The following is a 19,718-nucleotide window of genomic DNA, read 5'->3' as shown; positions in this document are numbered from 1 at the left end:
GAGAAAGCAGAAGGCAGTGTTGGTTTACCTTGTGGCAGGTTGACAGACCTAAACATACAGGAAGAGGTGCAATGGAATGGTTCTTATATCGAAGCATATGTGTTAGAATGCCTCAATCCAAATTCAGACATAAATCTAACTAAGAATCTGTGGCAAGGCTTGAAAATTGAGTTCTACAGATGTTCTCCATCTAATGTGACAGTCTTAATTGTTTTTTTTTTTTTGTTTGTTTTTTTTTGTTTGGTTGTTTGTTTTTTTTAAAGCTGGGCAGGAATTTCAGTTTCCAGATAAACTCAGATAAACTCTTAAAGGCTGGAGATGGTCTCCCTGAGATAGGTGGACTTGCAAAGGATTTATTCAGGGGTGATGAAATGATGCATCCCTATGTGCTGCCTTGTGTTGGTCTATCACATAAAATTTTAATAAGGTACGCTAACATTTGTCATTGTTACATAGAAAAATGTGAGAAAGTTTAAATACATTTTGCAGGCTACACAAAAAACACTGCAGACTATAGTGACACAGGATCAAATTAATGAGGCATTTTGAAAGGGTGCTGTTTATTGTCTGGGAAAATAATGTGTTTTACTACTGCCACTGTCTCATTATTACAATTTAAGATTTAACTCTGGGTTTAAAAAAAAAAAGATTTCCACAACCCCTTCGGGTTAGGATTAGGGTTAGGGTTTGGCTTTTCACATCTACTCTGACTCAGAGTACGACTATAAATATTTTGTGACCTCAGAGTTGTGCCCAAGTGATTCTTGGATGCCATCATTTTTTTTAACAACCCCTTTTTTATAAGCATGCATGTTTGCATGCTTATAAAAAGCATGCAAACATGCTTTTTATAAGCATGTTTGCAGGAAAGTTATGCATGATTGAGAAAGTTTTGGGAAGGATAACGCCGTTAATGTGCATGCCTTTACCTGTTGCTGCACCTGTCCCACTCTGCTGCTGACCCACTTCAGAACGCTCCACCACGATCCTGAGAGGTAAACAAAATTCCAGCATGTTAGAGAAACCTTAGATCTGACTGGAAAACCTCAGATTAGGCTGGAAGGTGATCAAAAATGAAACTGAGAGAAATGAAGTGGGATATCTCCTCAGCTGAGCTGAATTTTCCATTTAAAGGGGAACATTATTCCAGAGATTAATGGCTCTCGGAAACATGAGAAGTGTTCAGGGGGGGGAGGGTTTCAACCAAAACAATGCTGCTGGTGTTAATTTGTAGTGGCCCATTGTTTTAATTCCAGTTTAAAATGAACCAAACTGTAGCTTAAATTCATTGTCTGATCTAGTGGAATGCCTCAAAGTGCTTGTGAAGCACATTTTTTTCCCCCCACAAAATTATATGTCAAGAGCTTCTTTTTTTTTTTCACTTCAGCAGCAGGGAAAAATAAATGTCTTTTGGCTGGCCTGTGGCTTTCCTAAAGGCCTTGAGCCTTAAATATTGAAGGAGTTTATGCTGTTCTCATGATGTGCAGGATAAAATAAAATGAAAGAATACAAATTTATGAGCTATTTACTTAAGCTTTGTTGATTTTCATCAGATTTTCCTATGGAATGCGTCGCGGAACTTTTTCAGTACATTTTCAGCAGTCTTTGGATGTTGTTCCAAACTATAACAGACCCTGTGCTTTATTCACTGTGCTAATGTACCGCAGGAACACACAGCATGGCTCATTTCCTTTCTCAAAGTGCCACAGGAAATCCATCCAACAATTTTAAATGAAAGAGATTTTTAAGATAATTAAGTTCCAACAGGCTGCCTTTTATTTGTTTAACTAATACCGAAAGTATGCTGCTGGGTGTTTTACCCTAAAGTATGAACATCTAGCTGTCGTGAATCCAAAAGGTATGTTTGTGCATTATATAAGGCCACATCTGATTTGTATGATAAAGATTAAAAGAGTGTTTTGATTGTACAGTGCTATCAAACATTTTCAAGATGAGACGCAATGTGAGAAAATAAACATTTTCAAATTCTGATTGCACTTACTTGGCACAAAAACGCAATTGATTTCAGACGTGAAATCAATTGCATCCAGTGCACTGCCATCCATAGTGTTCTTGATTCGAAAATAAGAAAAGTTATGCAATAACAGCATCAGTCAGAAAGTTGCAATCCACTGCTGACCAAAGAGAACACAAACCCCTCGATTCTCGATTAAAAATTCTGATATTTCTCTAGACTTCCAGAAAAAAAAAATATTCTGTGTAATGATCAGTCAAAAATATAACTTTTGTGCATTTTCTTATATTTGGTGGGGTTTTTATTCAGAGACATTTCAGGAAAAAAAAAAAGAGCAGAACGAAGATTCTGATGTGAGCTAGTAAAAATCTAGACTTAAATTTTATTGCGATCCATTGCTTGACTGTAAACAGGGCATTCATGCTTGAAAATCCTGCAGTGTGGCTCTTAAAGAAATTCTCCAAAGATGAGTGGACCCAAATTCCTCCACAGCTCTTTGCTAGTTGTGAAAAACTTGACAGCAGCAGTTGTGCCCGTCAAAGGTGGAATGGTGGAAACAAATGTGAAAATGAAGTAATTACATTTTCACATTTTACTCAACTTATTGTGGTCCAATAAAAATTTATTTGAGGACATCAAACAAATGTTTAAATTATTTGTATGATGTCCTCAAATATGTGACAAAATATAGCGAAAACAGAAGAATCATGTAAGAGGACAAAATTCTTTGCATAGCTTTGTATACCAACACCATGACCATTTAGACATGAAAGTAATGGCTCCATGAAGTTCTGGTTACCTAATATTTATTTGCATCGAGTTATTTGAGCTACAAAATAAAAAAGATTTTTAAAACATATATTGCCAACAGAGGCTAATGAAAAGCAAATGTCATAAACATGGACTCAGAAATTTTTCTTTGGCCACAAAGTCTTCCAATCATATCCAAAAGAGCAACACTAAAATTAGCAGGAGAGAAAACCAAACCAATATGATGACATCCTACATTCAGTCTCCGCCCCTCGTCTCAAATGATGACATTTTCTTTCTCTTGGTTAAAGTCTGAAGACGGGACGGCTCATTTAATACTTTACTGGCTTGACTAGGAATGCCAAAATAATCTATAAAACTGAGCTTAGTCTGAACAGGACAAAGAATATTTTAGGAGCGCTAACTAATGCTGTTAGATCCAGACCGCTTGGCACTATGTCTAAAGTCTTGATTACAGACCAAGGCAGGTGCACGAAAGAGAAGGCAGTCCTAAAAATACTCTTGAGGATCCTTGTGGCGGCTACAAGACAGTTGGGGTATCCTTAGTCCTCAGAGTTGATTTTTTTTTTTAAATATATTTTATGAAAGCAAAGCAGGTGGGATCTGCAATCAATGCATTTGAAAATCTATTGATGCATATTTAATCATTTTCATTGTGTGTGTGTGTGTGTGCATAATCAAATACTCTCATTTGGCAGCATGAATACCAGTTAACATTTCCCAGATGACAGACAGATTAGAGACTAAGCTGCTGTAATTGAGGTTTAAGCTCCCTCTTGTCCTCACTGATATCTGATACAATTTCAGGTAAACACTTGGTTGTGTTGAGCCCCAGTGACTTCAAACAATGCATCTAGGTGTCAATAGACTTACAGAAAGCATGTCTTCTCCTCCATGCTGTTTGTCACTCCCTTGCCAACACCACACGGATGTGTTCAGATGCAGTGGTGCCGCCGAGGCAGGGCCGTGGTGGCATTGGCCGCCCCTATAACCCAGCCAAACACGTGAATAATATTGTATCTCACATGAAATCAATACAGGACAAATGAGACTCAATGAGGCGCAAACAGATTAATTGACTTATTTATAAATGTGTTTGTTTATCAAATGAATGCATTTTAGGCTTACGTCCAGCATTTTAAGCTGAGTTATTTATGTGTCGGTGGCCCTCACTGGAAAGTTTATTTATTTCAGTAATTCAATTCAACTATATCAGTGAGGTTTTATGACAGACAGCTTTTCTGTTTAATAAGCCACTGCGATGCCATGGTCATTAAAGCGGTTATTGGTACTTTTGGCAGTGTGGACAAGTGCTAAATCCTACTTGAAGATAAAAACATCTCCATAAAGCTTGTCAGCAGAGTGGTGCATAAAGTGCTCTAAAAGTAGATGGCTACAATGACCTTCAGAAAAACACAGTGGACCAACACCGGCAGACGACAGTGGAATCTTCACTCTAGAGCTCAGCAACTTGTATCTAAAAAATTTGGATTTCAGTGAAGCAGTTCAGAATATTTTCTCTTTGGCCCACATCAGGCACTTTTGAAGTCTCTGATCTGACAATGGATCAAGACAGGAAATGCAACAGTTGTAGCTCGTTGTCCTGGATACATCTGTGTCTGGTGGGTCTTGTCTCCGGCAACATTCTGTTTCTTGTAAATCTCTCCCAAACTCTTGACTGGGCATCATTTCACAATTCTCTCATATTTTTTTTTTTTTGACCACACTTTTTCCTTCCACTCAACTTTCCTGTGGTAAAACCCTCTATGTATAGCCAGGCTTACACTCTTTGTGGAAAGAGTCAGATATTGTGGCGGAGCAGCTGTCAAGCTAACAGTCTTACCCATGACTGTGTATATTAATATTTTGTATTAAGAATCTTTTTATTGGCTTTCTGTAATATTCCACTTTTCTGAGAAACATGAATTTGGACTTTCATTAAGTCTAAAGTCGCAGTCACTAAGATGGACAGAAATAAGAAATACACCTCTTTTTGTGTAATGAATCTTTATTTTATATGGGTTTCATTTTTTTAATGTACTAAAGAAAATACCTTATACATTACTTTTTTTTTTTTTAGATGTACCTGTATAACATCATAGAAAATGTTGATGGTTTTAACTTTTTTAATGTACCACCCTCAGGATTATTAGTCGCCACAATTTGGCCACCCCTTTCAAATTTTTCTGGGGACGCTCTTGCTCAAACGGAGACGGAAAGCAAAGGAAACCCAGGTCAGGCTGTTTTAAGTGCAGTTTGGGATCCAGAGTCCCAGTCTGGGATCACTGAAATCCCTGGAATTCACTAGAAAAACGACTTTACAATGACAAATTTACCCCCCTTTTGTAAAGAGTGGTTAAGAAAGACAAACAGAAAAAGCTGCTCTAAGCGGGGGGGAGGGGGGGGGAATAATTGGTTTTTAACATGTTCGCCCTAAACACAGTCAATAACAGTAGCATTTCAGAGTAAATTTCCTGTAGCCTGCTTGCTTGGAGTTCCCATATAAAGACGTATCAAAAGTCAAATGTTTGGGAAGTACGAATCGCTGAGCAGCTCCTTAAAAAAACCTCCCAGCTCCCCTCTCGCACACGCCTCCTCCCGGAGAGTATTGGATGTCCTCAGGAATCCAGTCACCCCCTCCTTGGAAGAACATATTTGACAGCACGAAGTCAGGCAGAGCCCGCAGTCCAGCCCCAGCCTTCCGTCAGGCACAGACTCCCCCAGCCCCATCTCCTGCTCTCCCTTTTGGACGTTTTGGTCGGTGTTGAAGCACAGCAAATAAGCAGCCATGGATGCCATCAAGAAGAAGATGCAGATGCTCAAGCTCGACAAGGAGAATGCCTTGGACAGAGCTGAGCAGGCCGAGTCAGACAAGAAAGCAGCGGAGGACAGAAGCAAACAGGTCGGATGAGTTTTCTTCACTTTTTTTTATGTTTGATGGAAAAGCACGAAAAGACCAGGAGCAGCACTAAAAAAAAAGCTATGGATCATTATTTGTAATGGATTTGGAGCTGTTGCTAGTTAAGTGTAAAAGCAAAAAAAAGAAAAAAAGAAAAGAAAAAGAAAAAATGTGTATATTATTATATTTTTGCTTAACTTTATAATTTCTTTGCATGCATGTGTAGTTAGAGGAAGAAATGAGAGAATTGGAAAAGAAATTGCGTGTTACAGAGGACGAGAGAGATAAAGTTTTTGAGGAGTTCCAAACTGCTGAGGAAAAACTGTTGACTGCTGAGGAGACCGCTACCAAGGTACCTGAACCTGAAGTGCATGAGCTTACCTAACTTCTTCTTCTTCTCTCCCTGTCTTCTCTCTGTCCTGTCCTGTCCTCTCCTGTCTCTCCGTGTGCGCTCTTGCGCCCCTGCGCACTCACGCCACTCCCTTTCTCCGCCGATCACCTCTGAACCTCTCCTGCACATGAAAAAAATATATATATATAACAATAACATAAAATCAGCTTGAGGACGACTTGGTGGCTCTGCAGAAGAAGTTGAAGGGAACTGAGGATGAGCTGGACAAGTACTCTGAGGCTCTTAAAGATGCCCAGGAGAAGCTTGAGCTGGCTGAGAAGAAAGCCACCGATGTAAGTACATGGACGCGTGTTCGCAGAGGCACCCTTCTCCCACCACGCCGCTTCACATCTTCACTGTTCTCATCTGGGACTGAGGGCGACAGTTCAACAGCACAGATAAGAGTTTGGTGGTGCGTTTGGCACCACTGCTAGAGTTGGAAATTGATCATTTATCTATCATTTTTTTTGATTTTGTAGTAACTGTTGAACTGTCGCTAAATGTTTCTCCACAAATCACTTTCAAGTCAGCCCAAAGAAAGTCAAATATGTGGTTATAAATATATATAATATATATATATTTATGTATTTATGTGAGGATTTCCATGTTGAACTCCGCCAGTCCTGTTAGGAAATAAGCTAAATCTTCCCAGCTTATGTTGTTTTTTTGTTTTGTTTTTTTTTGTGTTTTTTTTCCAGAGTGAGTGAAGCCTGTAGCCTAATGTGTAGAATTCCCAAGCTCGCAGAGGCAGCGCCTAGATAAATATAGCCCACTGCTTTATATGGTCAAGATAGAGCTCAGATCAGCGGGCTGCGCGCTTCTGCTTACCACAGACAAAAAAAACCGCACTTCCCACTCAAATAAGTACAAAACAGCGTGTAGATTTCAAAAATAACAATTAAACACATTTTTGATCGTTTTTCCTCCCATATATTTCTTGTATGTCAGCTTTGATGTATAGACTTTGTGATAGAAGGAACATGTCCTCCAACAATGGTGCCCGTTAATGACAAAAACTGGGTGTCGGCCAGATCCTAGTGCGGCAGACAAGAGAAGTTTATGCTTCTAAAAGTAAATTAGGTTGCATTGAGCCACCGAGGGGGAAAACACGTTGGAATAATCCTTTAATTGGATTCCACACGGGGAATTAAGACAAAGTCTGTCAGAGTGTTTTGAGTTTTACCCTCTTGGATTATTTGATGGTGAATTTTATTTCAAGGTGACGCGTGGCGTACTATTTGTGACTGAATTTTTACCCAACACTATATTTGTTCGTAGAGTTATGTCACTTATTTAAGATATTTTAGAGATATTTAAAATGTTGAAAAAAAAAAAATCCTCACTCTGTAATTAGTACAGTTTGGGCTCAGGAAAAACGCTGAAACCGTCTGAACCCCAAATGCATTTTATTACAAGGACTGTACTGCTCACAGTGAACCCCCAGATGGCGCTCTAATTCCATTCGTTTATCTCAGGTTGGATACCTGAAATCACATTTAGATAAATACATTTAAAAAAACTTTTAAAAAACATTGTTATCTTAGTTTAACTATTTAATTGTACTTCATACAAGGATTTCTTTTGGAGTTTTAACTAAAATACAAATCAAATTGGTGATTACATTTATTTTCGGGGGGGTGGGGGAAGGGGTTATATGGGGTGAGTTATTAAATGAATTCAGAATCGTGGTCTGTTTTTGTAGCTGTAGGTTTTGTCTGTCATATTTTTAAAGCTTTATACTTTTACCCTGTAATTACAGCATCCTGGGCTTCAGGAAAAAACTCACTGAAGCGGTTTGTAGCCTCAGAATAGTTCAGGCACTGCTCTCGTTAGGTCCGCAGAGGGCGCTGTAGTTCCGTTAGTGTCATGCTGCTTGAATCAATTAAATTGCATTCAAACACTTCGGACTAAAATCGCTTAGCTATCTTGTTTTCTGTTCAAAGCTGTCACATTTTTACCACTTCTTTTGACATTTGTTCCGTGCAAAAGTTTGCACAACACTCCAGAACAGTCGTTTTATCTCTTTTTTGAAAGACGGTGTGTTGAAATCAGCGTTAACTTCCTGGACAAAAAAAAAAAAAAAAAAAAGCTTTGCAGAGCGCGTCTCTCTGACTGCGCGCTGCAAATACGTCATTCCGTCTCTTGACAATTTGTCAGAAAGTAACTGCAGCTGCGAGGGCAGTCTCGAATATTTAAAACAGTTGTTCGTTGTCAAATAAAAAATAACAATAATGGCTGGAGCTAAATCGCTGGACGCGGTCAAACGGAGGATTAAATCGCTGCAAGAGCAGGTTGACGGTGCTGAAGACAGAGCCGAGAGGTTACAGAAGGATCTGCTTGCACAGAGGAAAGCCAAAGAACAAGTAAGCATGTTGACCGCGCGTACCTGCGCATCAAGCGCAAAAAAAGAGGCATGGCTCAAGTAACATTTCCTGCGCGTCTATGAATCGTTTCAAAAAAGTAGGGGGGAGAGGGGAAGTGTTCTGGTTGTGAGATGGCTGGATTTATCTGGATGCCCCGCAGTGCTATAAGCTGAGCTTTGCTCTACTCCGGGCTGTGTCACTTTAAGTCACAGATGAGGGTTTGAAATCCCGAGTGCGCGTAATTGACAGCTTTAGGCCGCTGATGGTGTAGCGACCGTTGAGCAGTGCGGTACGTTGTATCATTGCGTTGCCTCACCTCCTGACTTTGCTCCACTTTCAAGCACTTCCCTGTTCCAGGCAACCTGCTTTCTAAAAATGGGACCAAAAGCCCAAAGATTTGAATAATCTCCCAAACACCAGGAAGTAGCTGCTTAAACTGTGGTAACATTTAATGTGCCATCCTGCTCTGTCAGCTTGTGCTCTTTGACTTGCCCATATAAGGGCAGGAGGTTGCACTGCCACAGAGCATAGCGGCGATAGAAATGAGGGGGACTGAATGTTTCTCAGTCCCCCTCTCAGCCGTCAGAGCGTAGCCTACTCAGGTGTACTGAAGGGAGTTTCTCGCTTGTTGCAGTTTCTAAACTTGAGTACCTGCACTGCTCGTTTTGACTCGAGCTGCAGGGGAAATGGCCTGGGGGGTAAAAAAAAGGACTTTTGTGGTCTGGTGGATGCGTAATGCATTTCAAGAATAGCCTCATACCTGCTGAGCACACAGCAGAATGCAGAAGTTAGCAGCAAGTCCTGATGAAAACAAAACGGCCTTCTCCTTTTTAAATTAAATTTAGACAGACACACAAATTGATCAGCCAGATATCGATTTGTGCATCTGTCGGAATCTGACTTTTTTTATTATTTGATTGGCAAGTCAACAAGTGCAAACATGTATATGTTCCTAGTCATTAATTGCACTAAAAAAATGTCACATTTCTTCCCAATTTTAAATATGTGACTGTTAAAAGTTGGGGATATTCTTTGACTTATGAATGGAGATGAGGTACTTAATTCATGTAGTGGCTTCAAAACTGCATTTGTTCTATTTTATTTGTCAGTATTGGGAGAAAAATTTTATTTGCATTGCCCTGGAAAAGTGCAAACCTCAAATTCCTTCTCTTCCAAAATTTCCAGCTTGCTTATCATCTCTACATAGTTGGTAAATACTAAAGATCCGGAGCAATGTCAGGCTTATCGACTTGAGAACTGTTAATGCTCTCAGTGGGGCATCTAACGAAGTGCAGTGTTCAACCCTTCGCCAGTTTGGGGCATCATTAGTATAACAAGTCAATATAGTAGCCTCCCACCAGGCAGCACAAAGGAACACTTCTGATCATTTTTGTTTCTCTCACATCAAGATAAGTTCACAAATCTACCACATACTTCCTTTGGGCTGATGTGTAATGTCTGAGTCCGGGTTACGAGGTGAAGCTCTCTGCAGTGTCCTCATCTGCTGCTCTTCCGTTCTGTCCCTAGGCTGAGGGAGATGTCGCTTCCCTGAACAGACGTATCCAGCTGGTTGAGGAGGAGTTGGATCGTGCTCAGGAGCGTCTGGCCACAGCCCTGCAGAAGCTGGAGGAGGCTGAGAAGGCTGCAGATGAGAGCGAGAGGTGGGTCCTGTTTTTTCCCCTTGGAGCAGACTCGGATTGTTTCATCAATCCCAATAAGTTCTGGGGATTGCCTTGTTTTCATTCTGTTTATATGGAGCACTAACCGCCACCTCATCAGCTATCTACAGGGATCGAAAGTAAAACATTTACAGTTCCTTGTGAGACTATTCAAACCCCTTGAGCTTTATCGTGTTCTATACATTACAGCTACAAAAATCAATATGCTTTGTTGTTATTTAATGTCAAAACGCCAACTAGATTTCTTGAATTATTGTGAATTGGAACGAAACGGATCATTTTCAGAGCCATGTGCAGCTTCACATGGCAGCATTACACATGGTCAAAAAGTTTGTTTGGTCTCATCTGACCGGACAACTCCATTCACATGTTTATGTTCCCTACATGACTTTTTCTAAAATGTAAACGGGAATTTTGGGTTTCATTCGACAGTGGCCTTGACATTCTTCTGCAAAGGATAGAATTGTGGGTAGGTGTATCGGTATTTCACAACATTTTTAACGGACTAGTGTTTAAACTTGGTTTTAAACTTTTTCCCAACTTCATCCCTGGCCNAAATAAATAAATAAATAAATAAATAAATAAATAAAACTGTTTAGTTTACTGAAAACACTATTTCCACGGTGGTACACAGTGGTGACAGAGCTTTAAATTGATGTATACAGTAACTCTGACGGACTTTGAGCTAATTTGCACAGAAAATTTGCAAAAACTTAAATTTCTCATTGTGAATTGCAAATAATTCATCCATGATTCAGAATTTCTTTAAAAGTCTAAAGAGATATCTGTAAGAGAGATGGATCAATGTGAGTGTATGTTAGTTTCTCACTTGTGTCGCTCTGTCTTTGTGTTGCTCCTGTACTGGACTAAGTGTCTCTCACTCGGGGTATTCTAGGATACCTCGCAGCCCCTGGTTACTTTGGGCAGGATTGAAGTTTCATTGAGGCTGAGATGAGGCATGTTCAAGAACGCTGCTGCTCTCCTTCTGTACACAGGATAACTTCTGTGTCAGCATCATTAACGTTACACAACAAAAATGACCAACCATTCAAATTTGTTTTCATGAAGGGCTAAACTTTTATGGCCAGGATTTTTGTAGCTCTGGCTGAGCGTATATTTGGAGTATATTTTTATTCAGTTTTGCCTCAGGCTTTCCATTCTTACCATATGTGCTTGCTCAGTTTACTGGCTTGTTTCTGAAGGTCTTGTGTTCTGCACTTTCTGCAAGTTCAGATTTGATATTCTTCCTTCTTGATTTGTTTCAAATCTCCTATTCCAGCTCAGTGTATCATAGTGAATTATTTGTCCTTGTTTGGTGTAATGTTTTACTTGTGTTGTAAGTTGTGAACACAGTGAAAGACAAACTGTCTCTTTTATAAAGGAAAACAAGGGAGGGCTCATTTATTGATAATTCAGTAAATTTGAAATTTTAATAAAGTAGGGGGTGGGGGGATGGTTTAGACATGAAAAGTTAAACTTTTACACTGCTTTATTCCATTCTTTTAATATGTCTTCATGAAGACATAATTATCCCATCATGTAGTACATACACCTCCAAGACTCTATAACTAGAACTTGCCAGACCACACCAGATGGACGTCTATTTTTTCTCTCTTCTGTCTGCTCAGTTTTTAATGACTGGCTGTCCACAACTTTTTCATCTACATCCCAAGCTGAGCACTGAGTCTTAGTCTGAGGATAACCATCGTGGAGTTTGATCAAGCCCGAGAGCTACAGACAGACTTTGCTTTAATTTAAGAAATCAGGTGTTGCTGCATTGTGGGTTCCTCTGGCATTTCTCACCACTGAGACCCATTTGCAGTGAACACAGGCTGTTGGCTTTCAAACAGCCACCCAGAGCCACACTGGAATGTCTCATCACGAGAGTCTCAAATGAACTTCACATTATAGCTTTCACTCGGCCAAGCTAGGCTCAGTTAAAGGTGTGGGACTCGTAAAACAACACGGGGGCTCCTTGCTCTCAGCTTTCAAACGCAAACTTATTTGTTTTCATCTCGGTGGTGTGAGAGGAAGCATTAAAGAGAAGGCCGTACAGTATTTTAAAGAAAAATGATCAGTGTAATAAAGAAATCCTGGCAATCTTCATATTGCCAGAGTTTCTTTCTTTGACCCTTACAGCGTCCAACAGATAGCTTGTAGCCGGGAGAACAGTAGCTGAGCAGAAAGTGCATACCTAGAAGTTTTGGAGCACCAAGGAATGGAAAAAAAAATACTGAGTGGCCTTTGACTTTGGACTTCACAAAACGCCCCCACAAGTTAGCTGTCTTCTCTGTCAACAGTATTCGACCTTGCTCACACCAGAGAAACCATATATGGATGAAGATACAGTGCTGTGAAAACGTATTTGCTCAGTTAAAGTCACACAGATAATAAAGTACATTCTAATATCGGGGGGGGGAAAAAGACAACCTGCGAAAATACAAAATGCAAATGCAGTTACCCATACCACCTATATAAAAAAGGAATCCTTTAAAATTATTAATTAACTGTCATTAACCACATTTCTTGGCCGTTTCACAAATCACACCCAGGCATGATCAGTGCTTGGTCTGATCAACATGAAGTAGATTCATTGCCAGTTATGGGCAATGCTTAATAATAATTGTGGTTGCCAAGGGTAGAACAAACAGTTTTATGGGGCAGTTGCTGTCTCAGAATAAAGAAATGAATGAAATCATCACTTGAAATCTGCTTTTTGTGTTTACAAAAGCTGTGACTGGTCTTCAGATTTGTTTAATGATTAGAATGAAGAGATGGGCCACTGCAAGCCAGTTATTTGTTGGTGTTGGTGTCTCCATTTTTTTTATGCCATATTATGCAATATTATGTATAGATTCATGTGGAGATTATGTGATTCTACAAATAACATCATCCTGTTACTAAAGGATATTGCACAAAGCTTAGTCAGTTTTCAGTCCAGAATGCAATGAATGCAATGAAATTACTGCAGATTTTGTAATTTTGCAAATTTGTGACTTATATTTGTAATTTTTATTTTTATTTTATTGACTTGTCTTTTAATTTTTTTTTTGTTTTTTTAATGTATGTACCTACTTGTCTTTAATAAAAGTGATGATGATGACGATGACAATCAGGTACATTAAAGTGCGAGAAATAGGCCCCAAAAAAAGGAATCAAACCCTTTTCTCTGTATTGTTTTAAAGATTTTCCCACTGGTTGCAAGCATACAAACTCCTGGATTTTTAACATACAGCACAAAGCACTAAAGACATATATTGCAATGGAGCTGTCCTCAAGATGCAGGGTAGTTCCAAGCTGATATATTAGATTAGTAAGACAGTCAGCGCATGTGTGGGAGAGGGTATCCACAGGCCCAAAGGAAAGGACAGTAAGCTTTTATGTCAACGATGAGTCCTGATCCCTGCAGGAGGAATTTCTCTGCTCCTTATCTAGAAGTAGGAGGAGTTCAATTTCCCTGTAAGCAATCATTTACTGTACTTCCCTGTAGACTTCCCACAGTAGGCACAAATAAGTGTCAATGCTGGGTTTTTAAGGCAGAGTGTATGGCACAGATTGACAGCGTCTGATTTAATACTCCTGCCTTGACCTGTCTAGCCTTTAGAGAATTTAATTTTACAGAAGGATTGTAGCTTGGCATCTCACATGAGTGTGAAATGAATCGTGACAACCCCCCCGCCCCCCACACCCACCACCAAAATGCTTAGGCCCCTCCCTGCTCTTTTTGTCTAGGCTGACTGAGCAGCATCAGATTTGGCTGATGGTCTTGTCTCTCTGTACATCCCATCTGAAGGGGAAACACAAACAAACCATCTGGGCGGAGCGTTGTAGAGGCCACAAATATGTCTCCATTATGACTCTTGCCCACATTTGTGTTTGCAGCACTGCCAGCTTTGCCTTTCTGGCTTATTTTTTTTTTTTTTTTTGCTCAGTTGCTCATCTTGTGTCGGTAATGAAGTTGTTGCTCCAAACTGCTTCTTGAGAAACGTTTCTTATCTTTTCAAATTTTCCCAAAACTTACTTTTTAGGACCTGCCATGAGAGAATGTTTCTTGCACTGTCCCAAAAGTATTTCTTTTTGTGTCCTATTTCTGAGAATTACTACAATCTGAAGGATGACAGATCCTTTCATTCAACAGCAGCTATTTTGTTCTGCAGCATATTCTTGGTCCTGGGAGAAAGCTTCTTATCTCTGGAGTACCTGCAGCTGCAATTATTGACCTTTGTGCCCAAGGAATTTGAGTTAAATTGTTAAGATTCAGTCTAGAGGAAACAGTCTGATGTGATGAACAAAGTTCCCATTAGCCAAACGGGAAGTTTAATGAATTGCACCAGAGAAAGGAACACTTTTGTGAGATTTATACCCTTAGTGACAGATTTAGGATTGCCCAGTATGGTCGGAGTCAAAGTGCCACAACCTTATTGCAACTATCCATCAAGCAAAAATACTGTTTCTGACTCCATGCCCTTGTTATATTTCCATTTCTTCTTGCACCCCCAAGTAGACAACCCTTACTGCTACCTGTATATATAGTGCTGGAACATTACTGTGAATAAGCCCACCGTCAGTAGGTCGTGGGTTTGGGTCGGATTACAGCTTAGGTTGCACCAATCCCGAGGCCCCCCTTTTGGTTTTCGACCATTGCCCTGCATGGACCTATCTAATTGCACGGGTACCGTCCTAAAGAGCCAAGAGGTTTTCTCTAAATATAAACTAGGACGATGTCGGCAGAATCCACTCGACAAGAAGCCCGCCTGCTCTTCCCAGAGCTTCACCCAGTGGCTCTTCCCCTAGCATGAGGAGACAGCTGCCCCTAAAATGTCCATGCAGTGTGCAGTTAGCATTGCATGTAAAATAGACATTAATGTATGGGAACACTGAAGAGTAAACAAAATGTCCCACTGATTCCTATTTAGATATTAAGGTTTACAGAAAGTCTTCATGAGTACAATGTTAATATCTTTTCTCCAGATCTACTCATGCGAGTACAGTTTTGCTTATCTTTTCCTCTTATTTGCACCACGCTTCTCAGAGGTTGACTATATTGTGTTGACAATAACAACACTTTGAAGAAGTATTCATACCTATTTTCTTTTACAATCACAAACTTTTATCGGGATTTTCTGTGGCAGAACAACACAGCAGTGCTGTCAAAAGCCAGGAGGAAGGTGGGTGGAGTTAAAAAACACACTGGAGAAAGCAGAAGGCAGTGTTGGTTTACCTTGTGGCAGGTTGACAGACCTAAACATACAGGAAGAGGTGCAATGGAATGGTTCTTATATCGAAGCATATGTGTTAGAATGCCTCAATCCAAATTCAGACATAAATCTAACTAAGAATCTGTGGCAAGGCTTGAAAATTGAGTTCTACAGATGTTCTCCATCTAATGTGACAGTCTTAATTGTTTTTTTTTTTTTGTTTGTTTTTTTTTGTTTGGTTGTTTGTTTTTTTTAAAGCTGGGCAGGAATTTCAGTTTCCAGATAAACTCAGATAAACTCTTAAAGGCTGGAGATGGTCTCCCTGAGATAGGTGGACTTGCAAAGGATTTATTCAGGGGTGATGAAATGATGCATCCCTATGTGCTGCCTTGTGTTGGTCTATCACATAAAATTTTAATAAGGTACGCTAACATTTGTCATTGTTACATAGAAAAATGTGAGAAAGTTTAAATACATTTTGCAGGCTACACAAAAAACACTGCAGACTATAGTGACACAGGATCAAATTAATGAGGCATTTTGAAAGGGTGCTGTTTATTGTCTGGGAAAATAATGTGTTTTACTACTGCCACTGTCTCATTATTACAATTTAAGATTTAACTCTGGGTTTAAAAAAAAAAAGATTTCCACAACCCCTTCGGGTTAGGATTAGGGTTAGGGTTTGGCTTTTCACATCTACTCTGACTCAGAGTACGACTATAAATATTTTGTGACCTCAGAGTTGTGCCCAAGTGATTCTTGGATGCCATCATTTTTTTTAACAACCCCTTTTTTATAAGCATGCATGTTTGCATGCTTATAAAAAGCATGCAAACATGCTTTTTATAAGCATGTTTGCAGGAAAGTTATGCATGATTGAGAAAGTTTTGGGAAGGATAACGCCGTTAATGTGCATGCCTTTACCTGTTGCTGCACCTGTCCCACTCTGCTGCTGACCCACTTCAGAACGCTCCACCACGATCCTGAGAGGTAAACAAAATTCCAGCATGTTAGAGAAACCTTAGATCTGACTGGAAAACCTCAGATTAGGCTGGAAGGTGATCAAAAATGAAACTGAGAGAAATGAAGTGGGATATCTCCTCAGCTGAGCTGAATTTTCCATTTAAAGGGGAACATTATTCCAGAGATTAATGGCTCTCGGAAACATGAGAAGTGTTCAGGGGGGGGAGGGTTTCAACCAAAACAATGCTGCTGGTGTTAATTTGTAGTGGCCCATTGTTTTAATTCCAGTTTAAAATGAACCAAACTGTAGCTTAAATTCATTGTCTGATCTAGTGGAATGCCTCAAAGTGCTTGTGAAGCACATTTTTTTCCCCCCACAAAATTATATGTCAAGAGCTTCTTTTTTTTTTTCACTTCAGCAGCAGGGAAAAATAAATGTCTTTTGGCTGGCCTGTGGCTTTCCTAAAGGCCTTGAGCCTTAAATATTGAAGGAGTTTATGCTGTTCTCATGATGTGCAGGATAAAATAAAATGAAAGAATACAAATTTATGAGCTATTTACTTAAGCTTTGTTGATTTTCATCAGATTTTCCTATGGAATGCGTCGCGGAACTTTTTCAGTACATTTTCAGCAGTCTTTGGATGTTGTTCCAAACTATAACAGACCCTGTGCTTTATTCACTGTGCTAATGTACCGCAGGAACACACAGCATGGCTCATTTCCTTTCTCAAAGTGCCACAGGAAATCCATCCAACAATTTTAAATGAAAGAGATTTTTAAGATAATTAAGTTCCAACAGGCTGCCTTTTATTTGTTTAACTAATACCGAAAGTATGCTGCTGGGTGTTTTACCCTAAAGTATGAACATCTAGCTGTCGTGAATCCAAAAGGTATGTTTGTGCATTATATAAGGCCACATCTGATTTGTATGATAAAGATTAAAAGAGTGTTTTGATTGTACAGTGCTATCAAACATTTTCAAGATGAGACGCAATGTGAGAAAATAAACATTTTCAAATTCTGATTGCACTTACTTGGCACAAAAACGCAATTGATTTCAGACGTGAAATCAATTGCATCCAGTGCACTGCCATCCATAGTGTTCTTGATTCGAAAATAAGAAAAGTTATGCAATAACAGCATCAGTCAGAAAGTTGCAATCCACTGCTGACCAAAGAGAACACAAACCCCTCGATTCTCGATTAAAAATTCTGATATTTCTCTAGACTTCCAGAAAAAAAAAATATTCTGTGTAATGATCAGTCAAAAATATAACTTTTGTGCATTTTCTTATATTTGGTGGGGTTTTTATTCAGAGACATTTCAGGAAAAAAAAAAAGAGCAGAACGAAGATTCTGATGTGAGCTAGTAAAAATCTAGACTTAAATTTTATTGCGATCCATTGCTTGACTGTAAACAGGGCATTCATGCTTGAAAATCCTGCAGTGTGGCTCTTAAAGAAATTCTCCAAAGATGAGTGGACCCAAATTCCTCCACAGCTCTTTGCTAGTTGTGAAAAACTTGACAGCAGCAGTTGTGCCCGTCAAAGGTGGAATGGTGGAAACAAATGTGAAAATGAAGTAATTACATTTTCACATTTTACTCAACTTATTGTGGTCCAATAAAAATTTATTTGAGGACATCAAACAAATGTTTAAATTATTTGTATGATGTCCTCAAATATGTGACAAAATATAGCGAAAACAGAAGAATCATGTAAGAGGACAAAATTCTTTGCATAGCTTTGTATACCAACACCATGACCATTTAGACATGAAAGTAATGGCTCCATGAAGTTCTGGTTACCTAATATTTATTTGCATCGAGTTATTTGAGCTACAAAATAAAAAAGATTTTTAAAACATATATTGCCAACAGAGGCTAATGAAAAGCAAATGTCATAAACATGGACTCAGAAATTTTTCTTTGGCCACAAAGTCTTCCAATCATATCCAAAAGAGCAACACTAAAATTAGCAGGAGAGAAAACCAAACCAATATGATGACATCCTACATTCAGTCTCCGCCCCTCGTCTCAAATGATGACATTTTCTTTCTCTTGGTTAAAGTCTGAAGACGGGACGGCTCATTTAATACTTTACTGGCTTGACTAGGAATGCCAAAATAATCTATAAAACTGAGCTTAGTCTGAACAGGACAAAGAATATTTTAGGAGCGCTAACTAATGCTGTTAGATCCAGACCGCTTGGCACTATGTCTAAAGTCTTGATTACAGACCAAGGCAGGTGCACGAAAGAGAAGGCAGTCCTAAAAATACTCTTGAGGATCCTTGTGGCGGCTACAAGACAGTTGGGGTATCCTTAGTCCTCAGAGTTGATTTTTTTTTTTAAATATATTTTATGAAAGCAAAGCAGGTGGGATCTGCAATCAATGCATTTGAAAATCTATTGATGCATATTTAATCATTTTCATTGTGTGTGTGTGTGTGTGCATAATCAAATACTCTCATTTGGCAGCATGAATACCAGTTAACATTTCCCAGATGACAGACAGATTAGAGACTAAGCTGCTGTAATTGAGGTTTAAGCTCCCTCTTGTCCTCACTGATATCTGATACAATTTCAGGTAAACACTTGGTTGTGTTGAGCCCCAGTGACTTCAAACAATGCATCTAGGTGTCAATAGACTTACAGAAAGCATGTCTTCTCCTCCATGCTGTTTGTCACTCCCTTGCCAACACCACACGGATGTGTTCAGATGCAGTGGTGCCGCCGAGGCAGGGCCGTGGTGGCATTGGCCGCCCCTATAACCCAGCCAAACACGTGAATAATATTGTATCTCACATGAAATCAATACAGGACAAATGAGACTCAATGAGGCGCAAACAGATTAATTGACTTATTTATAAATGTGTTTGTTTATCAAATGAATGCATTTTAGGCTTACGTCCAGCATTTTAAGCTGAGTTATTTATGTGTCGGTGGCCCTCACTGGAAAGTTTATTTATTTCAGTAATTCAATTCAACTATATCAGTGAGGTTTTATGACAGACAGCTTTTCTGTTTAATAAGCCACTGCGATGCCATGGTCATTAAAGCGGTTATTGGTACTTTTGGCAGTGTGGACAAGTGCTAAATCCTACTTGAAGATAAAAACATCTCCATAAAGCTTGTCAGCAGAGTGGTGCATAAAGTGCTCTAAAAGTAGATGGCTACAATGACCTTCAGAAAAACACAGTGGACCAACACCGGCAGACGACAGTGGAATCTTCACTCTAGAGCTCAGCAACTTGTATCTAAAAAATTTGGATTTCAGTGAAGCAGTTCAGAATATTTTCTCTTTGGCCCACATCAGGCACTTTTGAAGTCTCTGATCTGACAATGGATCAAGACAGGAAATGCAACAGTTGTAGCTCGTTGTCCTGGATACATCTGTGTCTGGTGGGTCTTGTCTCCGGCAACATTCTGTTTCTTGTAAATCTCTCCCAAACTCTTGACTGGGCATCATTTCACAATTCTC

General features: G+C 39.4%; 1 protein-coding gene across 2 annotated transcripts; it reads left to right on the top strand.

The window, feature by feature from the left end:
* Positions 1-5,400: 5,400 nt before the first annotated feature.
* Positions 5,401-10,178, top strand: LOC103141215 (tropomyosin alpha-1 chain-like). Of its 2 annotated transcripts, none has more exons than XM_007556754.2 (3): positions 5,401-5,648; positions 5,872-5,997; positions 9,927-10,178. In XM_007556754.2, the coding sequence occupies exons 1-3, from the start codon at positions 5,535-5,537 to the stop codon at positions 10,161-10,163; spliced, it is 477 nt and encodes a 158-aa protein (XP_007556816.1). In that variant the 5' UTR covers positions 5,401-5,534; the 3' UTR covers positions 10,164-10,178. The 2 variants fall into 2 exon arrangements, with proteins under 2 accessions (XP_007556816.1, XP_007556815.1); XM_007556753.2 differs by lacking the exon at positions 5,872-5,997 and adding an exon at positions 6,204-6,329 and having other exon boundaries at positions 5,414-5,648.
* Positions 10,179-19,718: the final 9,540 nt, after the last annotated feature.

This window comes from Poecilia formosa, unplaced genomic scaffold, assembly GCF_000485575.1.
Source record: "Poecilia formosa unplaced genomic scaffold, Poecilia_formosa-5.1.2 Scaffold81, whole genome shotgun sequence".
In the NCBI taxonomy this organism is placed as follows: Eukaryota; Metazoa; Chordata; class Actinopteri; order Cyprinodontiformes; family Poeciliidae; genus Poecilia; species Poecilia formosa.
Note: the sequence above shows the minus strand (reverse complement) of the source record. Positions and strands in the feature narration are given on the sequence as shown.